This window comes from Triturus cristatus, chromosome 9 (assembly GCF_964204655.1).
Source record: "Triturus cristatus chromosome 9, aTriCri1.1, whole genome shotgun sequence".
Classification (NCBI taxonomy): Eukaryota; Metazoa; Chordata; class Amphibia; order Caudata; family Salamandridae; genus Triturus; species Triturus cristatus.
In genome coordinates, this window is record NC_140592.1 from 242,477,810 (window position 1) to 242,505,673 (window position 27,864).

The 27,864-nt window shown below is 45.4% G+C and overlaps 1 protein-coding gene across 1 annotated transcript in view; it reads right to left on the reverse strand.

Moving 5' to 3' along the window:
- Window positions 1–25,585, reverse strand: part of LOC146797681 (haloacid dehalogenase-like hydrolase domain-containing 5) — a 105,038-nt gene extending 79,453 nt beyond the window's left edge. The window contains exons 1-2 of the mRNA XM_085624846.1: window positions 25,279–25,585; window positions 1,675–1,884 (exon numbers count right to left, since the gene is read on the reverse strand). Of these exons, the coding sequence (XP_085480972.1) occupies window positions 1,675–1,884; window positions 25,279–25,368 (300 nt within the window). The 5' untranslated portion in view covers window positions 25,369–25,585. The remainder of the gene's footprint in view (window positions 1–1,674; window positions 1,885–25,278) is intronic.
- Between the last annotated feature and the right edge of the window lie 2,279 nt (window positions 25,586–27,864).

The window sequence follows — 27,864 nt, forward strand, 5'->3', positions numbered from 1 at the left end:
TTTTAAACCACCAACTTTCCCACTGAACCCTAGGGCATAACAGCTTCTCCAAGGGGTTAGGTCATTCAACGGTTTGGTGCAGTCATTATGTACCTTACATTCAAGATAGCATGACAGTAGCAATGAATGATAATTCCATCTTTTAACATGCTTGGTGATTTCCTTTGTACTATGCCATCTGAATTGTGTCTATGCACTTGCGTTAATTTAGGTCATTTATTTAGTGCCAATAATAGCCATTTAAGAGCACGGAAGCATACTTCCAACACAGCAGTGAAAATCCTCTCACCATGTAACAAACATTCGCTAGTAGAAGGTGTGTCACCATCAAAGTTCACACAGTCCTTGGCATGGCTGCTAAGACTTCAAGCGTTAATCTTTAGCCAGTCTTTTTGGCTTTGCTACATGGGCACCCGAGCACAGGGACTAAGCAGATGGATCCTTTCCCTCTGTATCCTACATTGATTTCAGACTGGTCAGCCCAGAAATCACTGCGAGGAGAGTAAAACAAACCAATATAGTCCAGAATCAGATTTTAACCAAAGTGAACATTTAAGGAGTAGGCGAACCTGCAGGGCTCTCCGGCCTTGCGTGTACTTGTTGTGAAAGGTCGGACGCCCTATTCCAGAATCAATTGGACCAGCTCTTCATTCAAAAGACTACTTGCGCGTCTTGTTGCTTTAGCAGAGGCACATTTTTTTAGTTTGACGTATGTTAACAGCTGATCAGGAAATACTGCATTCCAGTAAGATTTGAGTATCTGTAAATGCTCAACCAAGCACCTTCCAGAAGTACAAAAATTCCCCATCAGAGGCAATTCTACTGAATATGTGCACTCTACAACAAGCGATAATCATATTAAAGAGCAGCTAAAGTAAGTGCCATCCAAATGTCCCGACTTCTACCCCCTTCATTTCTCCTATCACCTCGGAGGTTCTTAAGAGATTCATGCTGCACCGTACCACCAACACCAAGGGGCATAATGCAGACCTCTTTGGCACACCGACTTCCCCCACAACTCTTCTGGGGTCACCCAAAGGTTCAGGGGACCCCTAGTCAGCCCAAGGCAATGAATATCTGAGATATATGGGAGACTTAGGGGCCTTTCTTCACATTCCGCGGGGTGTGTGCATCATTGTGCGTTAAGACACCGCCACCACCTCTATTGAGCACTCATCTAACCAATTTATCTTTGCAGCAGTCAATTATTCACCAACCCTTCCATTAATGCAGCAACCCGTTAACCTATGTAGTGCTGCCCACTATTCTGCTCTAACACACACTATACACCAGCAGTCATCCAGAAAGCCAATGGTCAACCTGCCACACAGACTCCACCAGACAACTTTTATCTTTCTATTGTTAAACCATCCTACACTACACCAGGAATCCACCATCTCTTGCCCCACAAAACCCCATAAATTATCCCCAACAAAGTCACACTCCACCTGCCTTACATTCTTACTCCCCAATTTCACAGTGGTAAAACTGAAGATTAAAAAAAAACTATGCATAGAAAGTGAAGAGAAAAAAAAATACACAAAAGGCTGCGTTTGCAAATATAAATACATGCTACACCATCAAAAAACACAAACCCTCCTGCACTGCCTTACACACAAAACACTGAATGTTTTACAGTGTTAAAGTCTGTGAAAACAAGCTCAAATTACTCACCGGCACTCCCAGAATATGAGACAGCTGATCTGCTTTTGACTGGCGGAGACAGTTACCAGCATTGGTCACAAATACAACAGGGACCAAAAAATGTCCCTGGGAATTCACTAGCTTCTGAAAGGCCTTCCTTGCTGCTGGTATAGGAGTTTTGCCACGAACTAATACGCCATCAATGTCAAACAGGAGGCCGAAGTTGGGCTCAGCGCTTGGCTATAGGAGGGAAGGAAAGAAAAGTATGAATTGTGTTGCAAAAAAAAAAAATATATACAAAATACACCAAAGAAAGCAGTTTATTGCAGCATTTAAAAGTTCATGTGAATTCAACTGACCAGCACTCATTTCCCCAAGAACAGTGCGACAAACGATATCATCATGACCACTGTTACGACAACAAAACTACAAATATACCCTCCCACTCTAAATGGAGCCAATTGTCAGGTTGTTTCCAGCACTGGCAAAATAGATTATGGAAATGGACAAAAAAAGTAAGCGAAGACCGGGGTGTTCGAGGCATAGGAGTATCCGTAAAAAACATGGAACTCTCAGCTGAAAAGTGGTGTGCCTTTTAATATATAGATAAAAAAAAGTTAGGATCTGGACAGATTTGTAGATAGTGAGGTTTTAAATGGAACAAACTTACACACATTCTACACAAAAATCATAGTATCATTAAGTGTTACAAAAAAAAAAAAAGAAAGGAGGACAGGACCTTAAAACCAAGAGCAACTATTCAAAATGCAGTGCTAAAAATGGCACACTTGGAAATGCAAGACATTCGAATATATAGATCAGGCCATCCCACTGGCAACATAACTGCTAGGTAGAGTCCCTGCGCTAGGGTATCTATTTTAAATTTTAGGCTTAAATTTCCACTTCCACAAGTTACTTCATGTGCCGACTATAAGGAGTTTTCTAAGAAAAGAGGCACCATTGTTAACAAATGACGCACACACAAACAGACTAAGAGAGCCCAGCATGTGCTTCTGAGCAAGGACAGAACATTGCATAAAAAGAACCAGCAGGTTTGCACAGTTGGGCTTTTTGCAGATTGGATAACAGGGATATCTTGGGTTGTGCTGTATGAAAAGGTGGGGGTACAAATGCTGTTCGGGTTCTTTGTTAGTTGTAGAGTTACAGAATGAGATTTGCACACAGCACTTGCTGTATAACACTTGTTTGTTTCCAATATGAAGTCTAGGGACTGATATAAATCAAAGGGAACACAAGAAAGAGGATGGTATGATGGGCTCATATATCCCCAGGTGGAGTGCTACCCTCTATTTTACGGTGTCCGGATACCGAACGGTTAACTATTGAGAATATTACATGTTAGTGAATATTGTTTTAGCCCTTCCTTCATTACAATAACTTCATTGGGATTGTGATAATGTTCAGGACGTTTCGGTGTTCAAAACAATTAAGTGAGCAAACAAATATATAGTATTTATATCCATTAACCACAATTAATCAGAATGCTGTTTACCATGTTTATTGTGATTGAGTTGCTTTTTTACCAGATGACCTCAATTTTTACCGCATAGTTTTAAAATATTAAAGTGTTGTGCTTTATCGAGTTTTACTGTATTCAGAGTCCCTAGCGCTGGTCATGGAATACTGGTCTGGTCTACTACCCGCATTGTCAAGGTCAGGACAACCACTTTCCTTCACACGAGCGCACTCTGTTCTGGTGAGTGTGGAAAGCCAGCATGAATTGATGTGATTGGTTATAGCACCTACAATCAACTAGTTCGCTTCAGAGTGAAATTGCTGAAGCAAGAAATCAAACTTTCCAAATAAACTAAAAAAATGCGTTTACGATAAAAAAAAATCCTCAGATTTTGGAGTGCGGGTTGGAGTCTTCCCCTACATTGTTCATGCTTCTTCTTAAGGAATCAAACTCCTACAATTCATCAAAACTACCTTGACACTTAGTACAATGACTGTCACAGATCACCCTGCCCCCTTCATACATTTTTTTGCTGAATTTGGTTAAAAGAATGTGGTCAACTCTACTGCACTGTCGCACTACACGCGTCTTCTACTTTTGTAAAGCACTTCCATAACAGAGATGTGATCTGTTCTAAGTAAACAGATAAATAAACATTTCTTGAATTATTAGCATGATGCGGAACCATCTTTCTTAATAAGCGCATCAGCATCATGACGCCTTTCCATTAAAGCAACACAGTGGCAAAAAACTAACCTTGGACTGACAGCATTGTATTTGTATAAGAATGATTAGTCCGCAGATTATCGCAATTTCTACAAAAATGTTCAGCAATGTAGGAACCGTAGGCAGTTTCCATAGATCCTTTTCTGACTGCACATTTACAGAGTCATTCAGCAACGGAGGAGATCTACTGAAACTACCAAATAGATGTGTTCGGTCCTTGAACGTCAATTTACCAAAATGGCAGGGTTAGCAGAAGCGGCATCACACCCTCTTCGATCCCAGTGATGTCACATTAGTGACCCAATGTTCTACCTTCAGCCTCCCCCCCCCCCCCCCCATCAGCTCTCAGTTTGCAGATGAATGGGCATGGGAATGAACAGGAACAGAAAATAAACTTCTCGCAAAGCCGTAATTACGTTTGGTTTCTCTCATTACCTCCTCACCACGAGCAGTGGTACCCAACAAAAGTCAGGGGTCGCATGCGTTACCTCTGGTTATCTCCAATTGTCTACCTCCAGCTATCTAACTGACGTCTGCTTGGACAGACCAAACTTCCGAGTAAGGTAATGTATACATAGAACAGTGAAGCAAAAAAACCTCCAAGGGGCTCTACAATTTTGCAGCTCAAGAAAGATACAGGATTGAGATGATAGGAGGGACAGCAGTAAAAGAGTAGGTTTCCTCGCTATGTCAAACAGCGTGCACCAAATCCGATCAGACGGGTACAGCAGTACAGTAGACTTCATCTGCACGTAGTCATCGCCCACTCTGCAGTGACTGCCAGAAAAAGAAGCACTTTCTGTAACGGTTGTTGGAAATGCATGGGACGTTTTACAGACAATTGTACATTCAAGCTTGTAGTCTATTTCTAGCACAATTAATTGTGGAGAAGGAATCCCCTCCCCCCTTGTTTGCTGCACTGCTGGTTGCACGGAATGTAGGGCAGAGAGAGGGGAGATACAGTAGATAAGAGACATCGAGGGAAGAGAGAGAGATGGAGAAAGACTGCCAAGATGGCACACAGAAGGCTCTGCAGTGTTCACAATTGGTTGGCATGGCCACGCTAATCTTGGGAGGGGTAAGTCCCCCCCCTAGGCAGCAATTCAGTCACACTGCATATGCGAATTTGTATTTACTAGAAATTAGATAATGTGCTAACTAGAGCGTACTCAAGGTTCACCAACTCATAATGTCAGCTGTAATTAACCACCTCCCCCTAAATCAGAGCTGCCACTGTAAACTCCTACAGAGTCAGATTTTTAATTCTGGGCCAATTGCTTTGCTTTGCTTTATAAAACAGACTATCCTTCCCCTCTACTCCACACCAAAGAGGTTGGCGGCCTCCAGGAAAGCAGCCACACCCTTTAATGCTATGGCCATCAGTGCCACCTATGTGACATCCCGTCAACATCCATATTGATTCAGTCTTGAGGTGAAAGCAACTCGCACAGCCATCTTGCTAGCCACAGCAAACTTCCCACACTCACACTACCAAACAAGCACCTCTGTTACCCTTCCAGAGTTGGTCTAGTCCTAAAAAGACAATCAGGCTCCTTGCCATGACTGCATACCAAAACCGCAGGCCGATTATGGTTTAGCGAGAATTAGGGCAAACTACCCTTTCTAAAACCCCGCAATTTCAGTGAAAGTCCCAATCTTCAAGCAGGAGCTTAGCTTATTCTCAACTTGATCAATAGTGCAGTCTCGCTTCTTTAAAGATGCCAGTGCATAAGCCTTGCAAGTTCAGCCTTGCACTGCCCACCAACAGTTGGCGTGGCATTTGTTTTTAATTAACTGTCCTGATTTTTTAACACCACCTTCGACTATGGACTTCAACGGACCACAATTCTCGGGGTAGCAAAAGTGATCACATACGGTTTGCCACTGAATCCTCAATCGTCATCCAGGATTGACCCCTTGGCACAACTCCAAGCCCCTATGCATATGTGCTGCAGGAAAGGACATAGAAAGTGGGCAAGTTTCTTATGGAAAATCTTTATTTTCCGTAGAGAACACAGTTTCCTTGACCCCTAAAACTAGGAGTAGCAAGGAAAGGGTCAATTGGGAAGACATGGGATATATTTCATGCCCTTATTTAACACACAGCCCCTAGCCATGTTCAGTTTTACAGGTAGGGTACCTGTGACGACAACGGAGGCCAACTGAAGACCTCTTCTACACAGAAGGTTCTGAGATTCCCGTCAATTTACTGCAGTGTCTCTTCCCATACTGACCTATAGCGGCACAGCTGTACAAAATGATAAACCAAGGAGGCCGTGCGAAAGTTAATAGTGTTGTCTATCAACCGCCACGTGACTGACATTTTAAAGGAACTAGAACAGATGTGACTGCATCTTCCCTCTACAGATCCACAGTATTTTAGACAACCATTTCTTACCTGATCTATCAAACTGAGAACTGCTATCCTTCAACAAATTTGGTCCCTTGCCATCGATACCCTCATTGACCAGGCAGGTACCCCTAAATTAGGAAGACATTTTGGTTTTCCGGTATGAAAGTGGGCTATTTTCTTCATGGCCTTTGCATGGAGTGTAGGTCTACACAATAAAAGTCACCAACGAAAAAGACATTGATACCAGTTAACAAGGAGAATTCACTATTTCACTTTGTCAAAGGTGTGTAGACCAAGTTGGAGGTGTTTTTCAGTGTCAAGCACCTTTCATTAATTTGAAATTTTGTAAACTATTTTATAGATTAAAATAAGTGTGAGCTTGCAAAAACTGCAAAAGAAAAAGACAAGAGAAAACGAACAAAAACACATTTAAAAACATTTGCCCTGTGCTTACAAGTTGGCCATGCAAGTCGAGCACCAAGCACTGAAATTCAGTGGCAAAGTATGGGTTCAGTGAGCCCATATGCATGCAGGTAAAATGGGTCCGGCTTCATGGTAATACTACAATAATTGGATTACAGAAGGCCCCAATGCACCCCAGGGAACTGGTACCACTGCACACAGGGCCAGCTTTAGCACTGGTGGCGCCCTGTGCGACAATGTTTGTTGGCGCCCCCCACAGACTCCCTCACTACCACCCTTTCACAGTGCCCCCTCAAGTCTCCATAACCACTCTCTCTCACATGTATTTAATTAGTTGTATGGCAACTCCTATACCAGTGTAGGGTGTCAGAGCACTTTACATCACACACACACACACAACACAGAGACAATCAATCATAGGTGCGATAATCAGTGTATAGGAAAGGTTACATAAGCCAGAAGACTACAAGGTGTAGGAGTCACATGTCATCCATACTGGTAGACATTTTAGTTTAAGAGTGCTTGGTCTGGAGAAGCACAGAATCGGAATTTAAAACATAACACCATGGTTTGGCGTTACATTTAATAATAGAGATTTTTTATTCTTATCAAAATGAACCCTTTTTGAAACAATAGAATAATGGAAGACAGAGGAAAAATTATAATGCTCTAATCTATATCTTGCAGTTTGTATGCAGCTCTTTGACAGTTATTAGCTCACTGTTCATTGTTAGGATTTTAACATCTACACTGCCAGTAACAAAAGGATCTCCCGGTCAAAAGCACTGACCAATTTAAAATATATGCACTTTCTGATCGGCATGGTACACATTCATGGCAGCAGGCATATAAACCCTCTGTGCTACCATAAAATGAGTTAAAACGTCCACTAGACAAAACTCCTTCACTCTCCAGGAAGAAAATTAAACACTTTAGTTATCTTGACATGTTAATTGCTGTATGAGACTTGCCAGAGGCTAGCAATGCAGCAGAAGGTGCTTTTAAAGCTATAAAATACTTCCAAGGACGGCGCCCCCTTGAAGAGTCAGCACCCGGTGCGGTGGCACCGGTCGCACAGCCCTGACTGCACCTACTGCATTACTGATAGTTGGGCCCCTATTGAATTGGGAGGGGTGCTGGTGTTAAGTGGTGTTCGTTTGGTCTGTGAGCTTGTGTGATATAGCCGAGCATGATGGTTCTTAGAGCGTGGGTGGGTGGAACATAGAATTTGGTTGAATATGTGAAGGGCTACAGGAAGGTATGAAAGTCTTGTGCGTTGTTCTTCTTGTGGTGTACTTTTTGCATTCAATAAATACTCAAGAGCAATTCTACCTTGTATGCGATCTCTTCGCTGCAAACTTAACAGACGCCTTTGGCAGTGGCAGAGAAACATTAGGCTCCCTAAGATACAGTTTCAGAATATGTCTGAAAACTGACTGATCTGTATGTAGTACGTTGTCAGAGATGGGGGGGTGGTGGTGCAGGAGAGTTGCAATGCATCCGGTCACTGCTCAATAAATGTTCCCCTCCATCATTCAAAGCGGACATCACAATGCGTCCCCTTAATGGGAGTTAAAAAGGCAGAGATTCTCAGTTGCACTCGAGGGTGTGCGGAGAAGTGCTTAAGACAAATTATTTCACCCATTGCCCAGACCACAGAAGGGCAGAACCCTTACCAAATTCCCTATGTAGTATGAGATTCTACAAATAAAGAAGAAGCCAGGCACATAATTAAACTATCAAAAATATGTTTTCCAGCCAAAGTGAGTGAGTGAGTGAGTGAGAGAGAGATAGAGATAGTTAGTTAGAAGATGCATGTTTTTGGACGTGTGTTCCAGACCCTAGCAGGTGTGATAGTGAAAGGGCACTCACACCACGAAAACCGCTCTATTTTCCCCCCGCAGTGCCCTAAAACATCCTGCTTTTTTCGTTATTTGGAAATTTCGTTTAAAATAAGCACATGGCAAGAGGAGAAAGTGCCCGTTCCTTATTATCAGGTGCTGGTGCCGTAAGTATTCTTTCTACTAAGCTTTGCTTTTAAACCTTCTCAAGTTAGAACATTACCCAAATACTCCATTTCTACTATTTTAAAAGACACACTTTTCACTTCTTAATGTGATGACTTTCTCCTCCATCGCCAATAAAACACTTTAAATTGTTTATCATGCTTACTTTCAGCACTAGAATATATTAATAGGTCACCCTGGAACACTAAAGAAATGGTCCTTAACATTTGACATTATTCTTCGGAAAGAAGTCACCACTGACAATAGTCAAAAAATCATTCTGCAGAACTTCCCACCTTATAAGCCACCTCTAAGTCCAATTAGTTAAACCAACTTGCCTGCTCGGTCATGGTTATCTAATCCTCAGTCCTTGGTAGAGGGGACCTCTCAACCCAAACTGCACCTTTCAGCCTTCCAAGATCTAAGAACAAGTGCAACTGACTAGACTTCTTGCATAACAGTACTATTGACGAAATCCACAATGTTGCATCCACAGGCCCTATCATCACCTTTAAACATGTATCTCAGAAATTATTCAATAAATAAGATTTGAACAATATATGGGAAATTATGTGCCTTATGTTCCGTTGGTAACCAATATAGTTTAACATTTATTGCAGGAGTAAACCCATTAGTCTTGCCTAGTTTTTCCTGGAACACCGAACCAAGCCTTTTCAAATTATTCCTTTGATTAGCACCAAAGTTGCCACTTGTAGCTTTTGTTTGGAGACCTTTCACAGAAATAGGTTGTCTAATCCTGGTTTGATTGTGGTTATGTTTATTTGTAAAGCGCATCATCACCTGCAAGAGTATCCTGGCCCTGAGCAGGTCTGGGAGCCTAAACCTGCCCAAGAAAGGTCATTTAATTGAAAAGCCAACTTCTTGAAGAGAGGAGGAGTCTCTGATGTGAAGTGGGAGGTCGGTTCTCATTTTAGGAGCAATGTAAGAAAATGCTAGCCATCTTAATCTGGTTTGGTGTAAGCATGGGATGTTTCCGAAAAGTAGGAGTCCTGTGGAACAGAGGTGCATGAGTGGTTAATGGAAGGATGTGAGACTGTTTAGTTAAGTGGAGTAAATGTTATGTAGTACCTTCAATGGGTGTGTGAGGAGTTTGAAATGAGGATGTATGTGTATCGAGAGCCAGTGGCGCTCCCTGAGGTGTGGCATGATGAGAGTTGTGTGGAAGGTTAAGATGAGTACGACTGCCAAGTTCTGGAGTTGATTGCCGATCCCCAGGATTGAGGGTGTTCTCGTAGTCCAGATTGGTGGTGACTATGGTAGGAGTGACAGTTTTTCTATTGTTGCTTGGGAGCCAGTTAAAGATTTTCCTCTGCATCTTCAGGTGTGGCAGCAGGATGCAGTAAGATCGTTGACTTGTGCTGTCATGTCCAGTTTGCTGTTGATTATTGTGAGGTTCCCAGCATAGTTGCGGGTCAGAGTTCGACTAGCAACCGGTTGGAGTCCCATGATGAGGGGTTCTTGCAGAAGACCACTACTTCTGCCTTGTTGGTGTTGAGATTAAGGCAGTTGGCTTTCATTCATTTAGTGAATTTAGTCATAGGGGCGATGAACTTGTTTCTTGTGTTGAGGGTCTTGTCCAAGAGGGAGAGAATGAGTTGCATGGCGTAAGAGAGGATGTTGATGTGTGCGTGGATGCCGTTGGCAAGAGGGATCATGAGCTATCTCCAGCATTAAGGGAAGCAGTTAACGCAGATCATTTGGGAGGAGCAGCATCTTTTTTCTCTTCAAGCAGCACATCTTTCAGGGGAGGGAGAACTTGCTTGTGGACCATCAGAGTTGACTTTTCCCATTATCAACCTTAATGGTTCAGCATCCAAGGAATTTCCAACTCTTATTACACAGATTTTGGAACCCTTGGCTGGATCTCTTTGCCACTAGGAGAATTGTCAGGTACCCAATTTGTATTGTCTGTTTCCAAGGGTGTAGACCGTGAATACATTCTCAGTTCAGCAGCCGAGAGAGGGTTCTCTACGTCTTCCCACCCATTCCCCAGGAGAACCAGATATGGAATATCAGATCGGGATCAGATTCTGTTGGGGGGTTCCGCTCTGGCCCAGAAGAAATGGGTTAGCTCTGCTCTTGTAGCTAGCACCCTACTCAATTTTTCCTCTGGAGTCCTCAACTCCGTCAGCACCGATCCTCAATCAGAGCATCTCTGGAGAGACTGCACCTGGGGGATTGGAGCTTCAGAGGTTAAAGCTTTTTTAGAGGAGATGAACGTATCAATTCAGCAGTCTAGACACCCAGCTACCCTTAAGCTTTATGCTAGACATTGGATAGTTCTCTACATGGTGTACCTCGAAATCCTCATTACCGAGTGATGGTGACCCAGTGAGGATTCTTGAGTTCATTCAGGATGGATTCAATTTGGGACTGGCAGTTTCAACATTGTGGAGCCAAAAGGCAGGTATTTAAACCCATAGGAAAACAGAAGTTGAGCAGTTAGATCCTTTGATATCCAAGTTATTAAGAGGATATTTTCTTAAATGCCCTGTGATTTATTGTCCGGTTCCTTCTTGGGATCTTCCACTGATTACAAGTGCCTTGCATCTAGCTTCCTTTGAGTCATTGGAATCAATGGAACTGAAGTTGCGTCCTATAAAGTTCTTCTCCTGGTCGCAATTTGTTTAGGGAGAAGAATTGCAAAGTTTGGGGCATCTTTTGAACCCTTCAATCCTTTTTTAGGTCTCGCGACCTGCGTTGCACTGCACAGCAGTGCGCGCGCAGGTGAGAGTCCTTTTGTCCGGTGTTCAGAAATCGACCCTGGAATCGCACACGATTCCTTTTCCGGTCCTCCATTGGCCTTTGCGTGCGTCTTCTTTTAAAAGACTGCACACAATTGGCCCGAGGCGCGTGCATAGCTCCTCCCATGACCTATTGGTGTCTATTACGCGCACCAAGCGCGTAATAGACACCAATAGGCCGTGGGAGGAGCTATGATCGTGCCCAGACACAGGTGTGCCGCACGCGCCACTGGTTTGTCTTTACTTTTGGTATAAGCGCGGCACTCACGCTTCACTTTTAATGTTATAGTAAAGTGCGGATGCCGCAATTATACCAAAGGTAAAGAAATAGCATTTTTTTCTATTTATTTACGTTTGGTATAATCACGGCACCTGCGCTTTACTTTTAATGTTATAAGTTAAGCGCGGGTGTTGCGATTATACCAAAGGTAAAGGAATAGAAAAAAACATCTATTTCTTTACTTTTGTAATAATCGCGGTACCTGTGTTTTACTTGTAACATTAAAAGTAAAGCGAGGGTGCAGCGATTATACCAAGGGTGAAGAAATAGATGTTTTTTGGTTTAAACAAGCATCGTCATACAAATAGAACACAGTGACCAGTACGGGGTTGTTTGCTCTACCCGACGGCCCAGAGACACACTCAAGAGTGACACCCTCAGTAATGACACACCCAGTAATGACACACCCGGTAATGATACATCCATGAGTGATAACCTCAGGAGAGACACACAGGACTGACAAACTCCAGAGTGTGTCACTCCTGGGCGTGTCACTCTTGAGTTTAAGTACATGGCCCCTGTCCCTGCAGGCTGGACTCATTAAGATGTGGCCTAACGATTAGAGCGTACGACCTCAAAGCTGGGTAACCAGGTTTGAGTCTCTGCGGCTCAACCTCTTGTGATTCTGGGCAAATCACTTCATCTCCCCACACCTAACAAAACATGGATGTGCCCGTCTGGAACAGCTGGTGCTCGTGTAAAGTGCCCTGATACCTCTGGGTCGAATTTGAGCTATATAAAATTGCAAGACAAAAAACACAGCTCTGTGGCTCTCACACGCCCTCACATGTGCACTCACTGTCACGTGCCTCAGAGGTACTCTTGTGCTCATGGGGGATACACTCTCTCCCCCCTCCATAAATGCCCCTCGCTCCCAGAAGATTCACGCACTTACGGCTGGTTGGCGAAGAGTGAGACAAGCTCTCACGTGACAATGTCGGGTATAGAGCCCACCAAGCGCCTCTTGGGTTGAAACAAGCATCAGCATACAAACAGAACACGGTGACCAGTACAGGGTTGTTTGCTCTCCCCCACGCCCCAGTGGCACACTCAGGAGTGAGACCCTCAGTAATGACACACCCAGTAGTGATACATCCAGGAGTGATAACCTCAGGAGAGACACACAGGACTGACAAACTAATAGTGACACACCCAGGAGTAACACAATCTGGAGTGTAAGTACAGGGAACCCTGTCCCTGCCGGCTGGACTCATTAAGATGTGGCCTAACTGTTAAAGCGAATAACCTCGAAGCTGGGTTACCAGGTTCGAGTCTCGGCGGCTCAACCTCTTGTGATTCTGGGCAAATCACTTCATCTCCCCATGCCTAACAAAACATGGATGTGCCCATCTGGAACAGCTGGTGCTTGTGTAAAGCGCCATGATACCTCCGGGTCGAGTTCGAGCTATATAAAACTGCAAGACAAACAAGCATTTGAAATGCAATAGGTCTCGCAGTTACGCGAGTTTAAGCTATTGGCATTGTAAATGACAATGCCTTTTATTTATGTTTTTAAAACGAAAACAAAAATAAAAAGACATTGTTATTTGCAATGTCAATAGCTCAAACTCACGTAAATGCGAGACCTATTGCATTGCAAATGCTGGTTTTGTTTTGCAGACAAGGTGATCTTGAAAGTGAAAATGTACTTTGTGCCTAACGTTGCAATGGACTTTCATGCTTCTCAAGACCTAATTCTTATTATCCTAACCCATCTACTCAGGCAGAAGTGAACTTGCATACTCCTGATTTGCATAGGGTGTTATATGTGTATTTGAAAAGAATAGCATCTTTTAGAAAAATGTTCTCTTTTTGGTCAAGTTTGGTTTGACTGGCTAGGGGGTTGCAGCTGTCATTGCCTACTCAGAGTAGATGGGTAAAGCAAACAATTATACTGACATATGCAAACTGACTCAGTCTAGGGGAGATCATTGAGAGCTATGGAAGCTTCTTGGGCTCTGTTAAAGGGAGCTTCCATAAAAGATATTTGCATGGCACCTATTTGCGCTCCCTCCACCACGTTATCATTTTGCAGGTAGGAGATGAGGTGCAGGGCCGGACTGGCCGTAGCGGGCACCGGGCAATCCCCCGGTGCGCCGCACGGGTGGGGGCCGGGTTTGGGCCCCTAGGGGCCATTTTTGTTACAGGGCCGGTTTTGCAGCATAGCTGCAAAATCGGCCCTGTAACAAAATCGGCCGAAAACGGCCCGGGCAAAGAGCTCGGCGACACCCCCAACCCCCCCCGCGAGGGAGGGGAGGGGGCGGCCGAGCACTTTGCCAGGGCCGGTTTTGGTACCCCGTCCGGCCCTGATGAGGTGTCAGCTGTTTTTGATTAAAAGGTACTGGGAAAAGTTAATCACAATGTCTGAATATATTGTTAAAGACAATGCATGTGGTTTCTGTCTGCCTCTTACTTGGGTACCTTCTCACACAGTAAGGACTAGGAAGAAGAAGACAGATGAGTGGGGTACGTTTTGGTTAATTACCATTAACCTTCATTACTCCCAGTTTGGGTCTTCCTTGTCACACTCCTGCATTGAGCGTTGGAAGAGGCGATCAGAAAGGTTGTTGTGGCATATTTTTGCTTGGTATTTACAGGAAGGTATGGTGGAGACTTCTGCTATTTATGTTAGTAACAGGAAGAGGAAGTTAGCCATTGTGTTTTGTTTTCAATACTAAAAGCTATGGTATAACCATTTCAGCCGAGATAAGTCTATCTCACCCAGCAAGGACTTTTATGAGGAAGACTCGAACTTGAAGTTATTAAGATTACTGGTAAGTAAACAAAGCATTGACTAACTGATGGGATCTTGCGAACAGCGACGGTTTCTTCATGAGGACAGGAGAACGTTGCCCCTGTCCGCTGCGAGCCGTTCGGAAGTGTGAACAAAAAAAATGGCAATGAAAGGATTTCATTGCCATTTTACTTTTTACAGAAGCATGCCGCAGCCACCAGCCTCCCCCAGAGCCAGGAGAAATGTGGGGCGTTTCCTCTGATGTCGATTGGCAGCATGCAGGACTGTAGCGGTGGCTGGCGGGACACTCCAAAGTGCGCATGTCAGTTTGGCCAGACGTCTTATTTATTTTAAACATAATATTATATTTTCATAGAACACAAAACAGGGAACATTAGTTGCCAGGACTTAGTACTTCAGAAACAGAGAATGGTCTATGCACAGTGGTAGTACTGGACATCAGAAACAAACAATGATCTATGCATAGTAGTAAAGAGAAAACGGGTTAAAAATTTGCACATCTGTCAAACTCGTACAGCCCAAATGTATATATATTAAAACAGGTCATTTCTCCTCATCAGTCTTACGATGATGCTCAGCCTGACGTGCACTTTGAAGCTCACCAAACCAAACTATCTTAGACTGCTGGGTCGAGAGCAAGCACATGCTTCAAGGGCTTGAAGGAGTGTTCAGCCAACCTGCTCCATCCAATCCTGGCACTTCGCTCATGCTGGTTAACAGTATGAGAACAGCATCTGGATTGGTTAAGGGAGCTCTTTGTGCAACAGACTGCAGAAGAACAACAAGGAGCCTGTGCAGCCCGTGTGTAAGCACCATTTAATGGTATTTATTACAAATGTGTAACATGTCAGTTTAGTGATTTAGTTTAGGTTTTATTTTGGGCTTTTGGAGGAAGGGGTTGTTTAATTTTTTTTCTTTGGGAGGCAGTAGGGCGCTTTGCTCGTCCACCACTTTCAAAGGTTACCAGCCGCCCCTGCTTGTGAATGAACTAAATAGCACGTGTGGCAATCATTTTACAGGACTACTCCTAGAATTAGCGTCCAAGAACGAGACTTGAATATAGAGGTGGACTCAAGAGTGATACCAGAAAATATTTTCTCAGTCGAAAACATGGTTAACGGGATGACTGAGCACCACAAGTTTGGGAGAAAAGAAAAGGGGGGGGGGAAAAGCCCAAGAAAGCCACAGACACTGCTAACATAAATCCGAAGTCCATGCAAAGTGGGTTGTTAATGGCAAGAGGGAAATGGCCACTGCAGAGGTCTCTAGCTGTGCCGGCCGGGCTCTATTTGCAGACATGTTCAAAGTTTCTACGGCAGACTGCCCCCATTATCAGGCCTAATTGGAAGAGACGAGCCAGATGCCCTTTTAATGTGTGTGCTGCCAGAACAGACGTGCTGCGAAACAAACTCAGAAATAGCCTGTATGTTTGGCACACAAAACCTGGTTTGTGCTCATTAATGCTGCGAGCTACAGTTCCTCAATCACTGGGGAACTGAACCACAACAAACACGTCAACGGAACCAGAGAGTGCTTTGGGATGATCATCTAAGCACGTTGCTTCCCAGCAGCCCGCCATTTTGACAGCACACCCTGTTCATTGCCATTATAACATTCAGTCTATTGCTGTGTTACCTTGGGAAAAGGACCACAACGGGGCATGCGTGAGTAATGCAAAAAAAAAAAAAAGTGACCGCAATCAATAGTAATTAAGCAGGGGTGCCGAGGTCATGTATCACTCACTTCAACTCTGTGGAGGTCAGAATTGGGGCCCACCTCCTGTCAAACGGCGAAGGCGAGCTCCTCCCCACTTTCTCCAAGGGCAACAGTGCCCTCAATTACAGCACCTGCCAGAAAAACACTCGCCTATTGCTGGGGAGGGAGGGGGTGAAAGGATGGGTGGGAACTAAGAGCTTCACGTCTGACACAGCCCATGCGCCACATCCTAAAATCCCCTGCTCTCCCCAGTGCAACAGTGGCCACTATTTCCACAATATAGCCGCTCCTTCATTAGCATACGTTCACCTCTGAACGGTGTCTTGGAGCTGATCAGTTTTTTTTTGTTTTGTTCCCCAGGTCAATCATGTCATTCTATCGACCCTAGAAAGATGAGAGGCTGAGTAGGTCCATCACCTTTCCAAATTACAAACGCATGGCTAAACACAGGCTCCTGCGGTACTGTATTAGTCTGCGAGCCACCAGAAGGATACCCAAAAACTACCAAGGGAAAAAAAAGCCAGTTCCCTGACTAGAATTTAGACAGGAGGCCATTATATATTTAGAAATATTAACCACTACACTTGAGGGCAAGCGCCCAAGCTTTGGTAGCGTTGGCTTTCAAAGCAGTAGGGCAAACCATGGGCGCAGCAGGTGCCGAAGTCCTGCACATTATTGTACACAAATTACTACATTATAAGGTGGCTCGGGTCGGGAAAGGAATAATAAAAACAAAAATAAAAGTAAAAAACACCACACCTCACACACACGCAAAGCTAGAGGTGTTCCAGACTGCCAAAAATGCTCAGTCTTTGGAGGGCCTGCAAAATACCACCTTCTTCTAGCTCGATCTGCTGTGACGCATGATACTTCACACGAAGAACTCTTCCCCACTGACCAGCGCACAATTTAGATAAAAATGTGCAAATTCCTTACAACGGTGAGACACCCCATGTTACTTACGTAGCGTACCTTCACAGGCAGTAACAGTGTCACTCAGAATCTGTACGCAGGCAAGCAATATATTTTACTTCACATTTTTAAATACGCAGATTAAAAACACACCATCCACCCTAGGGTAGTCAACAAGTCCCGCCATGACGGTAGAAACAAGAATCCACTTTTCTGACAACGGTGTTAAACACCAACAGACCAGTCGACCACACATGCCACCGTCACAGCGGTGCCCCCACCACATCAATCAATCAATCATTGTATTTATAAAGCGCACTACTTACCCGTAAGGGTCTCAAGGCGCTGAGGGGAGGGGGTGCTGCTACTGCTCGAAGAGTCAGGTCTTGAGGAGTCTTCTTAAGGTGTGCACGTCTTGGGTCTGCCATGGGTGGGTGGGGAGGGAGTTCCAGGTCTTGGCGGCGAGGAAGGAGAAGGATCTGCCGCCAGCGGTCGCTTGTTGGATGCGGGGGACAGCGGCGAGGGAGAGGCTGGCGGACCGGAGCTGGCGGGTGGGGGTGTAGAAGCTGAGTCGGCCGTTGAATACCATACTTTTCCCAGTTGTTAAGATGTTTTCAGAAATGCAAATCCTAAATCAGTCACCACCAGCAGCCTTAATATTAATGCACGTTTTGGAATTCGCCTTTTGCTGGTGAAACAGTCAGGCACTCCGAGGAAGGCAAGTTCAGGCCTTTACAGCAACTGCTAATTCCAAACAAACGCACGACCATCCTGAAGGAAAAAATGGGAATCTTTTTTCTTTCTTGACAAAGTATGCCCAACAGCAGAGCTTGGCTGGGTTCTTCTCACTAAATATCCGAAACATGGTCATTTACATCTCAAGGAAGTCTCATGAGCATCACAGAACCCCAGACCACAATATGCGGATGCCACAAAGTCCTGCTGGTTGGATGCAAGAACAGTATGGATTCTGATAGGACTAGACAATCCCCAACAATGAGACAGCACTAGGGTTCAAAGGTAAGATAGGATTTGACTAGAACAGTAATATTAAAATGATTTTATCTAACAGTGACTCAATGCTTTATAACATTTTAAAAAGCTGTAGATCCGAGTGCCTGGCAAATATTGCAGAATTTCTCGGCCACCCACACCACTGCGCCTCAATCAATTGGTCATCTTTTTCTCTCCTGCAATGTTCAATTTACTGCAATGACCTTTGCCTGCGGCGGCTCTCCCCCATTTCTATGGGTCGAGAGCGAGGATATGAACCAACTCTTTCGAAGTGGGTTCATAATTGATTGAGTGTCTGCATCAGTATCGCTGTATCCAAATCTACACTAACACTTGCTCCTGCAAGAGGTACACTTCCACTCGTACAGCTCACACAACAGTCATCGCCCTTGCAGAGGTGATCTCCCATAGTGCGGCTTGCAACAGCCTTCACACTGCCAAATTCACAAATAGTCTCTTAACGTCAATGGGTCCTGAGCTGCTCGTCCTCGGTTCACTCCGAATAGCTTTGATCGCATCTCACAAAGCGCGGTCCTGCCACTGCCTCCCAATCAAAGAATGCATTTTGAACTCAAAAGCCTCATCCACAAAGCTCAGACCTTCTTGGGAAATGTACCCCTCTCTTCCTTGGATCTCCAAGGCTACAGTCGGATTCACAGAATTTTGGGCTTTCAGCTATACTACTGTAAGTGAAGAGGTAGGACCAGTCATGTGTACAAACCGCATCTATGGAACGCTCTCCAAAAGCGGACAGGTACTTAATTTGTGCCAGCGTTTGATACCAGCAATTAATTGCAAACAGCTGCTTATGCGAGTCCACCACGTGGTAGCACTCTGTCTAACTTTGAAGGGAGCATATCAGATTTAAAAATTGAATGCAAATTTAAATAAAAACTGTAGCACATCATGCAATTCTTACTGATTTGGTGACATGGAATTGTCCAAATGGTCACATTTATATGTACGGGAGGTTTAATAGCGAGCGTTTATACCGATATGTGGCAGCGATGGCAGTTCCAGATGGTAGTGCAAGCTCTAGTGGCCCTCTGAGCCATGCCTTGGGCCCTGGCACTTTTTTATTTAGAGATTAAGCACGGAGAGTTCTAGTACCTTCACGCTACCCTCCTGAGGATCCAGTTTCAGCGAGAGACGGCAGAGTTCAGCTAAATTACCTGTGCTCGAGATGCGATTCCCATGAGGGTTCCATGAACCTGGCCACGGGGAGCGTCATCACCCAATCCTATTCAAACAATTCACACAGTTGCAAGAAGCTACATTGGGGACTGATCGCTAGCTTCAAGTAACTCCCATAGCAAACAAGCTGTACAACAAGTAGCAATCATGCGACTAACAAAAGACACACCTCAGTCTTGCTGTCATCTTTAAGATCAAAGTACTCAGCAATCCCACAAGCCCCAATAATAATGCTGTGTCCTTTGTGTTCAAGAGTTCCTCTGTATTTTATGTCCCAAAAGATATAGGGCGTTATTTAGTGTTTGGCAGACGAGATGCTTTGTCATAAATGTGGCGAATGTGCAGACTGACGTATTATAAGTGCATTATAGCCTATGGTACTTGTAATATGGCGGATGGGATAGTCGCCATGTTTCGACAGAGTATCCCACCCGCCTATCCCTAAATAAGGCCCTGTAGTGGTAAGAAATAATTCTGCAACAAAATGAAATGTCTCACACCTGGACACTCCCTGCACTCATCCAACCAAAACCTGCACCACATCCCGTGAGCAGACTGTTGCAGAGGATTGCAGTGTTTAGAATGCCAGCTGTGAGATTAGTTTTTTAGGACGACTGGCACACAGCCCAAAAAGGCCTCCTTCAGTAAAAAAAAAAAAAAAAAAAAAAAAAAAAAAAAGGGGGGGGGGGGGGGGGGGGAGAACCAGAACTCGCTTTTCCAAATATTTCATTTACCCACTTCACGAGACAGAAAGCACCTGGAGCGGATTTGATTCAGTGCCTTGCTTTGTACAAGTCTTCGTTTAAAAATAGCACCTGGCCACCAGAATCTTGTATACATACAGACGAAACTATATCAAGAAAAGATGATGCAGTGTGGAAAAATAAATAAAGAGGGGCACTGGATCCCCGCAGGTCAACAAAACCCATTGCGCCCTAGAGTTGATTTTTTTTAATATAGCAATTAAAAAGGACCAATATTAGATTAGGACAGACCGTGACTGGAGTCAATAAAAGAGCCCACATCCTTATCACACGACTGAATCCAGCCAGTTCCCACTCAGTTCTGAGTTGTTTTCGTTTTGCCTTCCGCTCTACTTGCAGGATTTTGGCAGTAAACTGAAGACCGAACTCTGGTAACCTTGTCTTTTTTTTTTTTTTAAACTGCTGTTATGTAACTAAGCAACCTCTTGACGGTAGCCCCCAGCCTCCCAGGCTGTTCTGGGACAGCGCATAAATCACAGCTGATCGGTGCATTCATGCAACGAAGCGCACGCTTCAAGCAATACCCGGAATCTGGGAATATGAAATGGGGGGCGGGTGGGTTTATTGTGAGTAAACAATAAAGATGTACAAAGCAGATTCGCCTAACAAGATTTAAACACAAACACATGACATAACCAGTGGCAAATACATGTCCAAAAAAAGCATTTGAGATGCAGAGCTCCTAAAAACACACTTTGTATTAGTTAGAATACTAGGTAAACATGGAGGCTTGTTTGCTACACAGAAAGCTTGCCCTAAAAATATAAAATGTAATAGGTTAACAGACCAAATAAATGGAAAATAAAAGCAAATATACTTGCTTCTTGTAAGGCCTCTCATAGGAGGACACGGGGCAGGCAGGAGTTACAGGGCCAAACCGGTGGGGGTTGAAGCCTTTTAATAGCCATCCCGGGTCTGACCTACAATAGCTCTGCAAACTGGGCCCAGAACAACCCTTTCTGCACTTGACTCTCAATGGTAGCGTGGCCGAGCAACCACAGGTTTCTCAGGGCGGTTACTCAGGATAAAGTAGTAATACCACCCCTACTAGCAGCACAATAACATCAATGTCCAGCCCAGTGTTTCTCAGTGTAGAAAAGACAAGTAGTTTATTACACCAAAAATCTAAAATTCCACTACACAATCAATAATTCACAAATACCAGGTTGCCGGGTGACAGTCTTGGTGCTCCAGGGGCCACTCACTACCAAATAGTCCTCCACCTGCCCCTCGTGGGTCCCTTAGTCTCTGGGCTGCCCCCCCACCTCAAGTTCAAAATATTTCAGTGGGCACAGCTGGTACCCAACTTGAATGAATGTGTGTTTTTTATATAGCGCAACGTTCACTCCAAGGAGTATCTTGGCGCTTTAGCGGAGGAAGGACACCTGTGAGGAGAGGAACGCTTAGAGGAAAGCTTAGATAAAAGACACCACTGTATTATCCGGGATAGCGAAGATACAAGTTTTTTTTAAATTTCCTAAAAATATGTTCCGTTTGTGTGTGTATAAGTTGTGTTGGTAGGGAATTCCAAGCGTTGGTCCCTAGGACCGCCATTATCTTTCCACCTCTAGATTTTAGTTTGAAATTGGGGGACTGTTAAAAGATTCTCCGAGGATGACCGTAAAGTACGTTGCGTGGTGTATGGCTTGGTTCTGGAATTTAGGTATTCTGGTCCGGTTATTTTTGTAGCTTTATAGATAATGGTCAGAACTTTGAAAAGAATCCTCTTATGGATAGGTAGCCAGTGGAGGGTTTTTAGTGTTGTTGCTGAGGAGTCGTCTCTGAGAAGTCTGAGTAACAGCCTCGCTGCAGCATTCTGGAACACATGCAGTCTTTACAGGACAGTTTTTTGAGTTCCTGCATATAAACTATTGCAGTAGTTCAGGCGGGATAAAATTAGGGCTGCTGCAACCGTCTTCCTGGCAGGCACCGGGAGTAGATCTAAACATTTTCTGAGAATTTTTATTGTTTGGAAACAGATGCCTGCCACAGCGAGAGCTTGCTTGTAGAAGGATAATGTGGGATCAAAACGTATTCCCAGATTTCTCACTGTGTCTACTGTTTTAGGAGGTGGAGCCGAATTTGAAGGCCACCACTGTTTGGGCCGAAATACATTGGACTTACCAAACAGCATAATTTCTGTTTTCTAGCTGTTATATTTAAGATGATTCAGTTTCGTCCAATCCATCAGTGGTGAAACTTTTCTTCTGCCACTGTAGAGTCTTTATCGAGGGTGAGAATTAGCACTTAGTCTCTCAGGCAGAGGTCCATCAAGTCTCTAACGAAGTTTGTAGTAGCACCACAGAGCCACATTTGGCCCTCCATTGGCTGTGGGCTCTCGCGAGCAACGGGAGCCACAAGGTAGCAGTCCTTTCAGGAGCAGCCCGGTGGCCAGCAGCACAGCACACCGCTTGGAGGGTTGTGGCAGGAGCGAAGGCTTCTGACATGGTGCCCTTTTCTGAGCAGCACCTACAGATCGCAGCTCAGTCCGAAGATCTGCAGTGTACTTGATCACAATGTAGCTCACTCCAGCGACTAGTTGGAGCGTCTTCTTGAGCGCACCAGCCATACGCCTGCCGCTGTAGATTCTTCCGTGCAGCGGGTATCAGGCCCTGTCTACAGGATAATGTGTCTGGAAGGGACAACCTAGATTTTTCAAGAGGCGCCCCAGGGCATCTCTCGGGTCATTGAATCTTACAGACTGGCCCCAAACTAACTACACAATTGGCAGTGCCATGGTCAGGCAGTCTACCTGTGGGACACATGTCAGCAGTCACTTATCTCTGCTTCACAGGCCGACCACATGCCCGTCACTGGAATTCACTAATACGTATGCTGCACCCACCATGCTACCTGCACAAAACCCACAAGAGAGACGGTTGCCCTGTCACTATAAGGGTGCTCTTGGTGTTCCCCTCCAGGTTCAGCACCTACCAGTGTTGCAAGACCGGGCCTAGGTCAATATGCACACACGGGATTGGTGCGTGGCATGACCAAACGCAGCAGCGGTTTCTTCATTAGGGCGTTGCCCCCCAACCACTCTGGGCTAATCATGTAAAATAAAGTGGCAATGAAATGATTTAATTGCCATTTTATTTTTCACTATGGAGCACCACAGCCTGCCCAAGCCAGGAAAAGAGGGGGCGTGTCCTCAGCTGCAGACAACTGGAGCAGCGACTGACTGGGCGCTCCAAAGCGCGCAAGTCCGTTTGACTGGCCGTCTTAGGTCGGCCAAACGATCATGCACACTTATTTCTCCAACCGAGCTGTGCTGCACAGCTCGGTTGGAGAAAAGCCACAGACACCCAGTGTCTGAGCGAGCATCAGGCCAGCCCGCTCAGGCCAATCTAGGCACTTCTCTCAGGCTAGCATGAGAGCAGCGGTTGGACTGGATGGGGAGCCTCTGCTAAGCATGGTATGTCGGGAGGAGAGCTGGAGAGGAGTAGCGAGGCAGCGTCAGCGCAGGTAAGTCTTTTTTTTTTATTCATTTGGATTCAACCCGCCACCCAGCCCCCCACCACCCCACTCTCCACTTTGGGTTGGTGGCAGCCGCCCCGCCAAAGCACCAGGATCACAGATATGATCGGGCACAGAAGGCAGGCGACGCGACTGTACATCATGCAGGGGACATTCCTATGTGAACATGTAACACTTCACTTTGGGTCTAAGAGTGCACAGCTGCATCTCCCCATCAAAAATGAATCATGATAATTAAGGAGGTACACAAACTGCTTTTTGGAGTGATCGTCAAAGAGGGGTACACATCTCTTCTACCTACCGCCAGAGTGCTTTTGGAGAAAAACTTGTGTATGGACCCAACTTGAGCCATTGGGCCGAAAAATGATTGCTGAAATTACCCTAACAGTGAAGCGCTTTGAATGACGTTTGGAGGAGCGTGGACATGAGTACAGCGTCGTTCTGGCCACCGTTGCTACACAACAGTATTGATAAGGATGTTGGCAAGAGAGGTGTTCTCCTGACAACCAGGGCATTCAATGGGCAGGTGGCTGGGGGAGGGGGAGTTGGTTAGTGTAGCTGAAAATTAGAATATTCGCTGGGGCAACTCTGCAAGTATAACCCTGCTCATCAGAACCTCACAAAATGATGATGCTGCGGGTGAAGAGGTCCATCGACAACTCTACCTTGAAACGCATCAGACAGGGTCGATTTTAAGCTGCTAAGAGATTGGAAAATTCATACCAGGTTACGCGTTTACCCTCGGAAGGTCGGGGCATGGAATACAGGTGACGGGTAACTGGCACTACTGGAAGCTCACAAGACTAGGGAATAAGACACATGGGTTTATTTTGGATATATAAAGTGGCAAATGCGAAACAGTGTAAATCCAGACTCGGCATCTCGTCTTATTACCGGTGTTAGTGCACTTAAGGAGTCCCTCTCCACCTCCGCCATCCTGACGTCGTTTGGCATAAAAAAAAAACTAGTTGAACTGGGTTAGTTCGAAGGATGGAAAACATGACTGCTTTCCTTTTGCCGCTCACCCAGCCTCACTTCCTTGTTGTCTAGCGTGATGTTTCCTACACGCTTTTCTGGTGTAATGAAGGTGACGTGGTCAAGAATACAATATCAGGAATTGGACCTATATACACATCACCCACAGCTTGAATAAATACCAAATCTGACACCATTTAGGAGGGACACTACGTGTTCTCCTAACCCCCCTCCACTCCCCCAAAAAATGTTCCAAGTTCTCACCGAGTCCCTCTTTCTCCATCCTGAAATCCAAATGCAGTCAACGAACAAAAAACACCACCATTAGCTGCAGAATCCTGGCTTGAATGTGTCCAGGTGTTTTGATGCGGAAATATACGTGATGCACTACTGTCTCTAACTCTCTATAGCAATGCTTACGTTGTAAAGCACCGGAAACAATTGTTTCATTAACGTTTTAGAATTTGATTCTTTTAACCTGATTTGTGTCAAGAAATATAAAAAGTTGACATGTAATTGCTACTACCGTACACAGTTTGGCTGATAGCATCTTTTTCGATGTTATTGAATGTCAAAATTAAACATGCATAACGTACTTGTAAAATTAATTAGTTCTAAAAGCAAAAGTACTTAAAAAAACGTTCCCCGCACTACACTTGGTGCCCCTGCAGGGAACAGTGGAGCACATAAACACGTTGGAGCAGTCGAGAGCGAGACCCCTTCCCCCCTCCTTTGTTTTGCTGGCTGAGAACATCGTGCTTGCCTGCCCGTCCCCGGAACTCCCCCGGCCTGCTCACCGTGCCGCCCTGCGCCTGCTCTGCGGCCGTTCCGCAACCCCGCGCTCCTCGGCACCAGATGCGCCTCAGCGCCGGCCACAAAGCTCTCATGGCAGCAGCCGCGATCGCCGATCCCCGTCCGGGCGCCTGCCGCCCTCCTCTTCCGGATCCGCGCCGTCACCGGGGATGCAGATGTTCCAGGGGGAGGTCCCTTTACTAGTTTGAGCGCCTATACGCCTGGGGTGGGCGCACAGCTCTACCCCAATACGAACCCTTACGTTGTGGCCGAGGGAAGTCCCACTGAGCTCGGATGAGCAGCTTCCCGCATATATAGCCAGCCCACTTCCTCCAATAAATGAAGGGAGCCGGCGCCGGGCCCCTGCTAGCCCCGCCCACTAGTGCAATGCACAGCGGCTGCAACAGCTGGGTCCTGCATTCCAGGGTTCATGTGCGCCACCTCCACAGACAGTCATCTGCACCCGGGAATACATACCAGGGAGGGTCAGCTGATCTCAACACCGCTCACAAAATTACTTCACGACACGGCTGATATGGCGAAGGTATGGCAGAGCACGTGAAAACACGTGCAGCTGTTCTTTTCCAAACGAAAGACTGCGTCGGGGTTAAGATGCTGCCGCCGAGTTAAAACCTGTGACTGTCACTTGGTAGCACTGAAGCCAGAGAGCTCTTTATCTGCGCCAAATAAGTCACCTCCATTAAGTTCGGGTGCATTCATTTAGCACACTTCGGTGCATAGACGTTTGGTGCATGTGCAATGCACAGGAAAACATAGCACACGTAGATGAGGAAGTAACATCGGATTTTGGAGAAGACCATGTGCCAGGGTCCTTTCTCATCTGCCATGTCCTGCCCACTGGTTCTTGACTCTGCCCTGGCCCCTGCTTCCTTTCCTCCCAGCCCGCACACCCCCTCAGTTTTTAGACACAAAATCAAAGTGGGCTGGCCGGGGTATTAATTTAGGGCAAACTTAGCTACATTCAGGCAGGATAAGGCTGCATAAAGGAAGGACTGACTACAGGGAGCTTGCAATAAGGGCAACAGTCACGAATGTTGTTCAGGTACAATGGCTGGAGATCAGTGGTGGCCAGGGAATGAAGCCAGTTTTCAGATTCTGCTCAGCAAAAGACTGGGAGAGGGACTGTAGTAGTTTGAGTGGTTGAGGAGGTGGGTGGCATTTAGTGGTGACGTAGGTCTTCCAGGAAGAGTAGGTCGTTGTGGGACTGCAGCAACAAAAGGCTAATATTATGTATGTTGAAGTTATTAACCACTCTTGCGCCCGAAAGGGAGATGGCTTGCTCCGATTTGTTTTTAGTTGTTCAGAACAGAGAAGTTTTAAGGCATGGGCAAAGTGGGCTCTGGCCCAGGGCCCCAGCCTTTCAGGGGCCCTCATGATACAGCCAGCTCTGTTTCGCAGAGCGTCTTGCCCTGATGACCATTAATAATTCTTAAATAAGTTGTTTTAAATACCATTTTCTTATCGTTAATTTGAATGTGGGTGATGTGTGAGAGTCTGATACAGACATTTTGCAGAGAAATGTGTTTATGTTTCATGCAGCATCCATAAAAAAGTTTGTTTTAGATCAAAACGGGACTTCACATATGAGAAATGGGAAGGTGTCACAGAGATTATTTGCAGTAATGTTAGTGAGCTGCTGCTGTGTTAATATATTGAGAATACACGTCACTATCCCTGAAGGTTAGATGACAACACATTTAGAATTTGGACGAGTGTGTCTGTGCACTGTTAGTGACTTGGCCAAAGAGGGCATGAAAGAGCGGAAATTAGATGATAAATTCAAAGCTGTTCCGAACAGGGGACCCCAAATACGTTAGGCCCAGGACCCCCAACATCCTTAAGATGTCCCTGGTTCAGAACTAGTCTTCTTATATGCGTTAACCCTCAGTAATGTTACGTTTTTCAGCAAGATCTATAGATGGGTGGGCAATGGTGTTTTTACGTACTGCCTTGCATGTGCTGCAAAATGCCTGCAACGTGATGCAGGCTTGGGAGGGACCCAAGGTAGGTTTTTCGGAGTGGGCAAAATGCGTCTGAAGTTAACAAAAGTAACAGTTACCCAGCGCAGAGTGTTAGTAAATCTGGGCCCAGTTGTGTTGCGAGGATTTGGGTGAGTACCTTGTGGTCAACTATGTTGAAGACAGCGGAGATGACGAGTAGGATGAGGAGCAAGGGACGCCGTAGCCCCTGAGGGGTAGGACATCACCAGCAACTTGGATGGTGGCTGTCTCTGTGCTGCAGTGTGGCCTAATGACCCGCGGGTGTCATTTGAGACCGTACTTCCCCTCAGTTTGTGAGATCATGGAGCAGTCTCTTTTTTACTTATGATTCCTCCTTCATATGTGAGAAACACGCTCTCCAATAGCAACATCTGCAGGAGGAACTGGAATGGGGTGTCTGCAGAATCTCTTGCTACTGCTCTAAGCAGCAAGCCCTTTAAGGTTCAGGACGATGTGGACAAGGGGACTGAGGATCTCGCAGCTTGGTTGTGTGCGGCCGCTGATATGGTAAGTTAATGGGAAGTCAAGCTGAGGAGGAATTTTCCTTCGGCCCCTTGGTTCACTTATGGG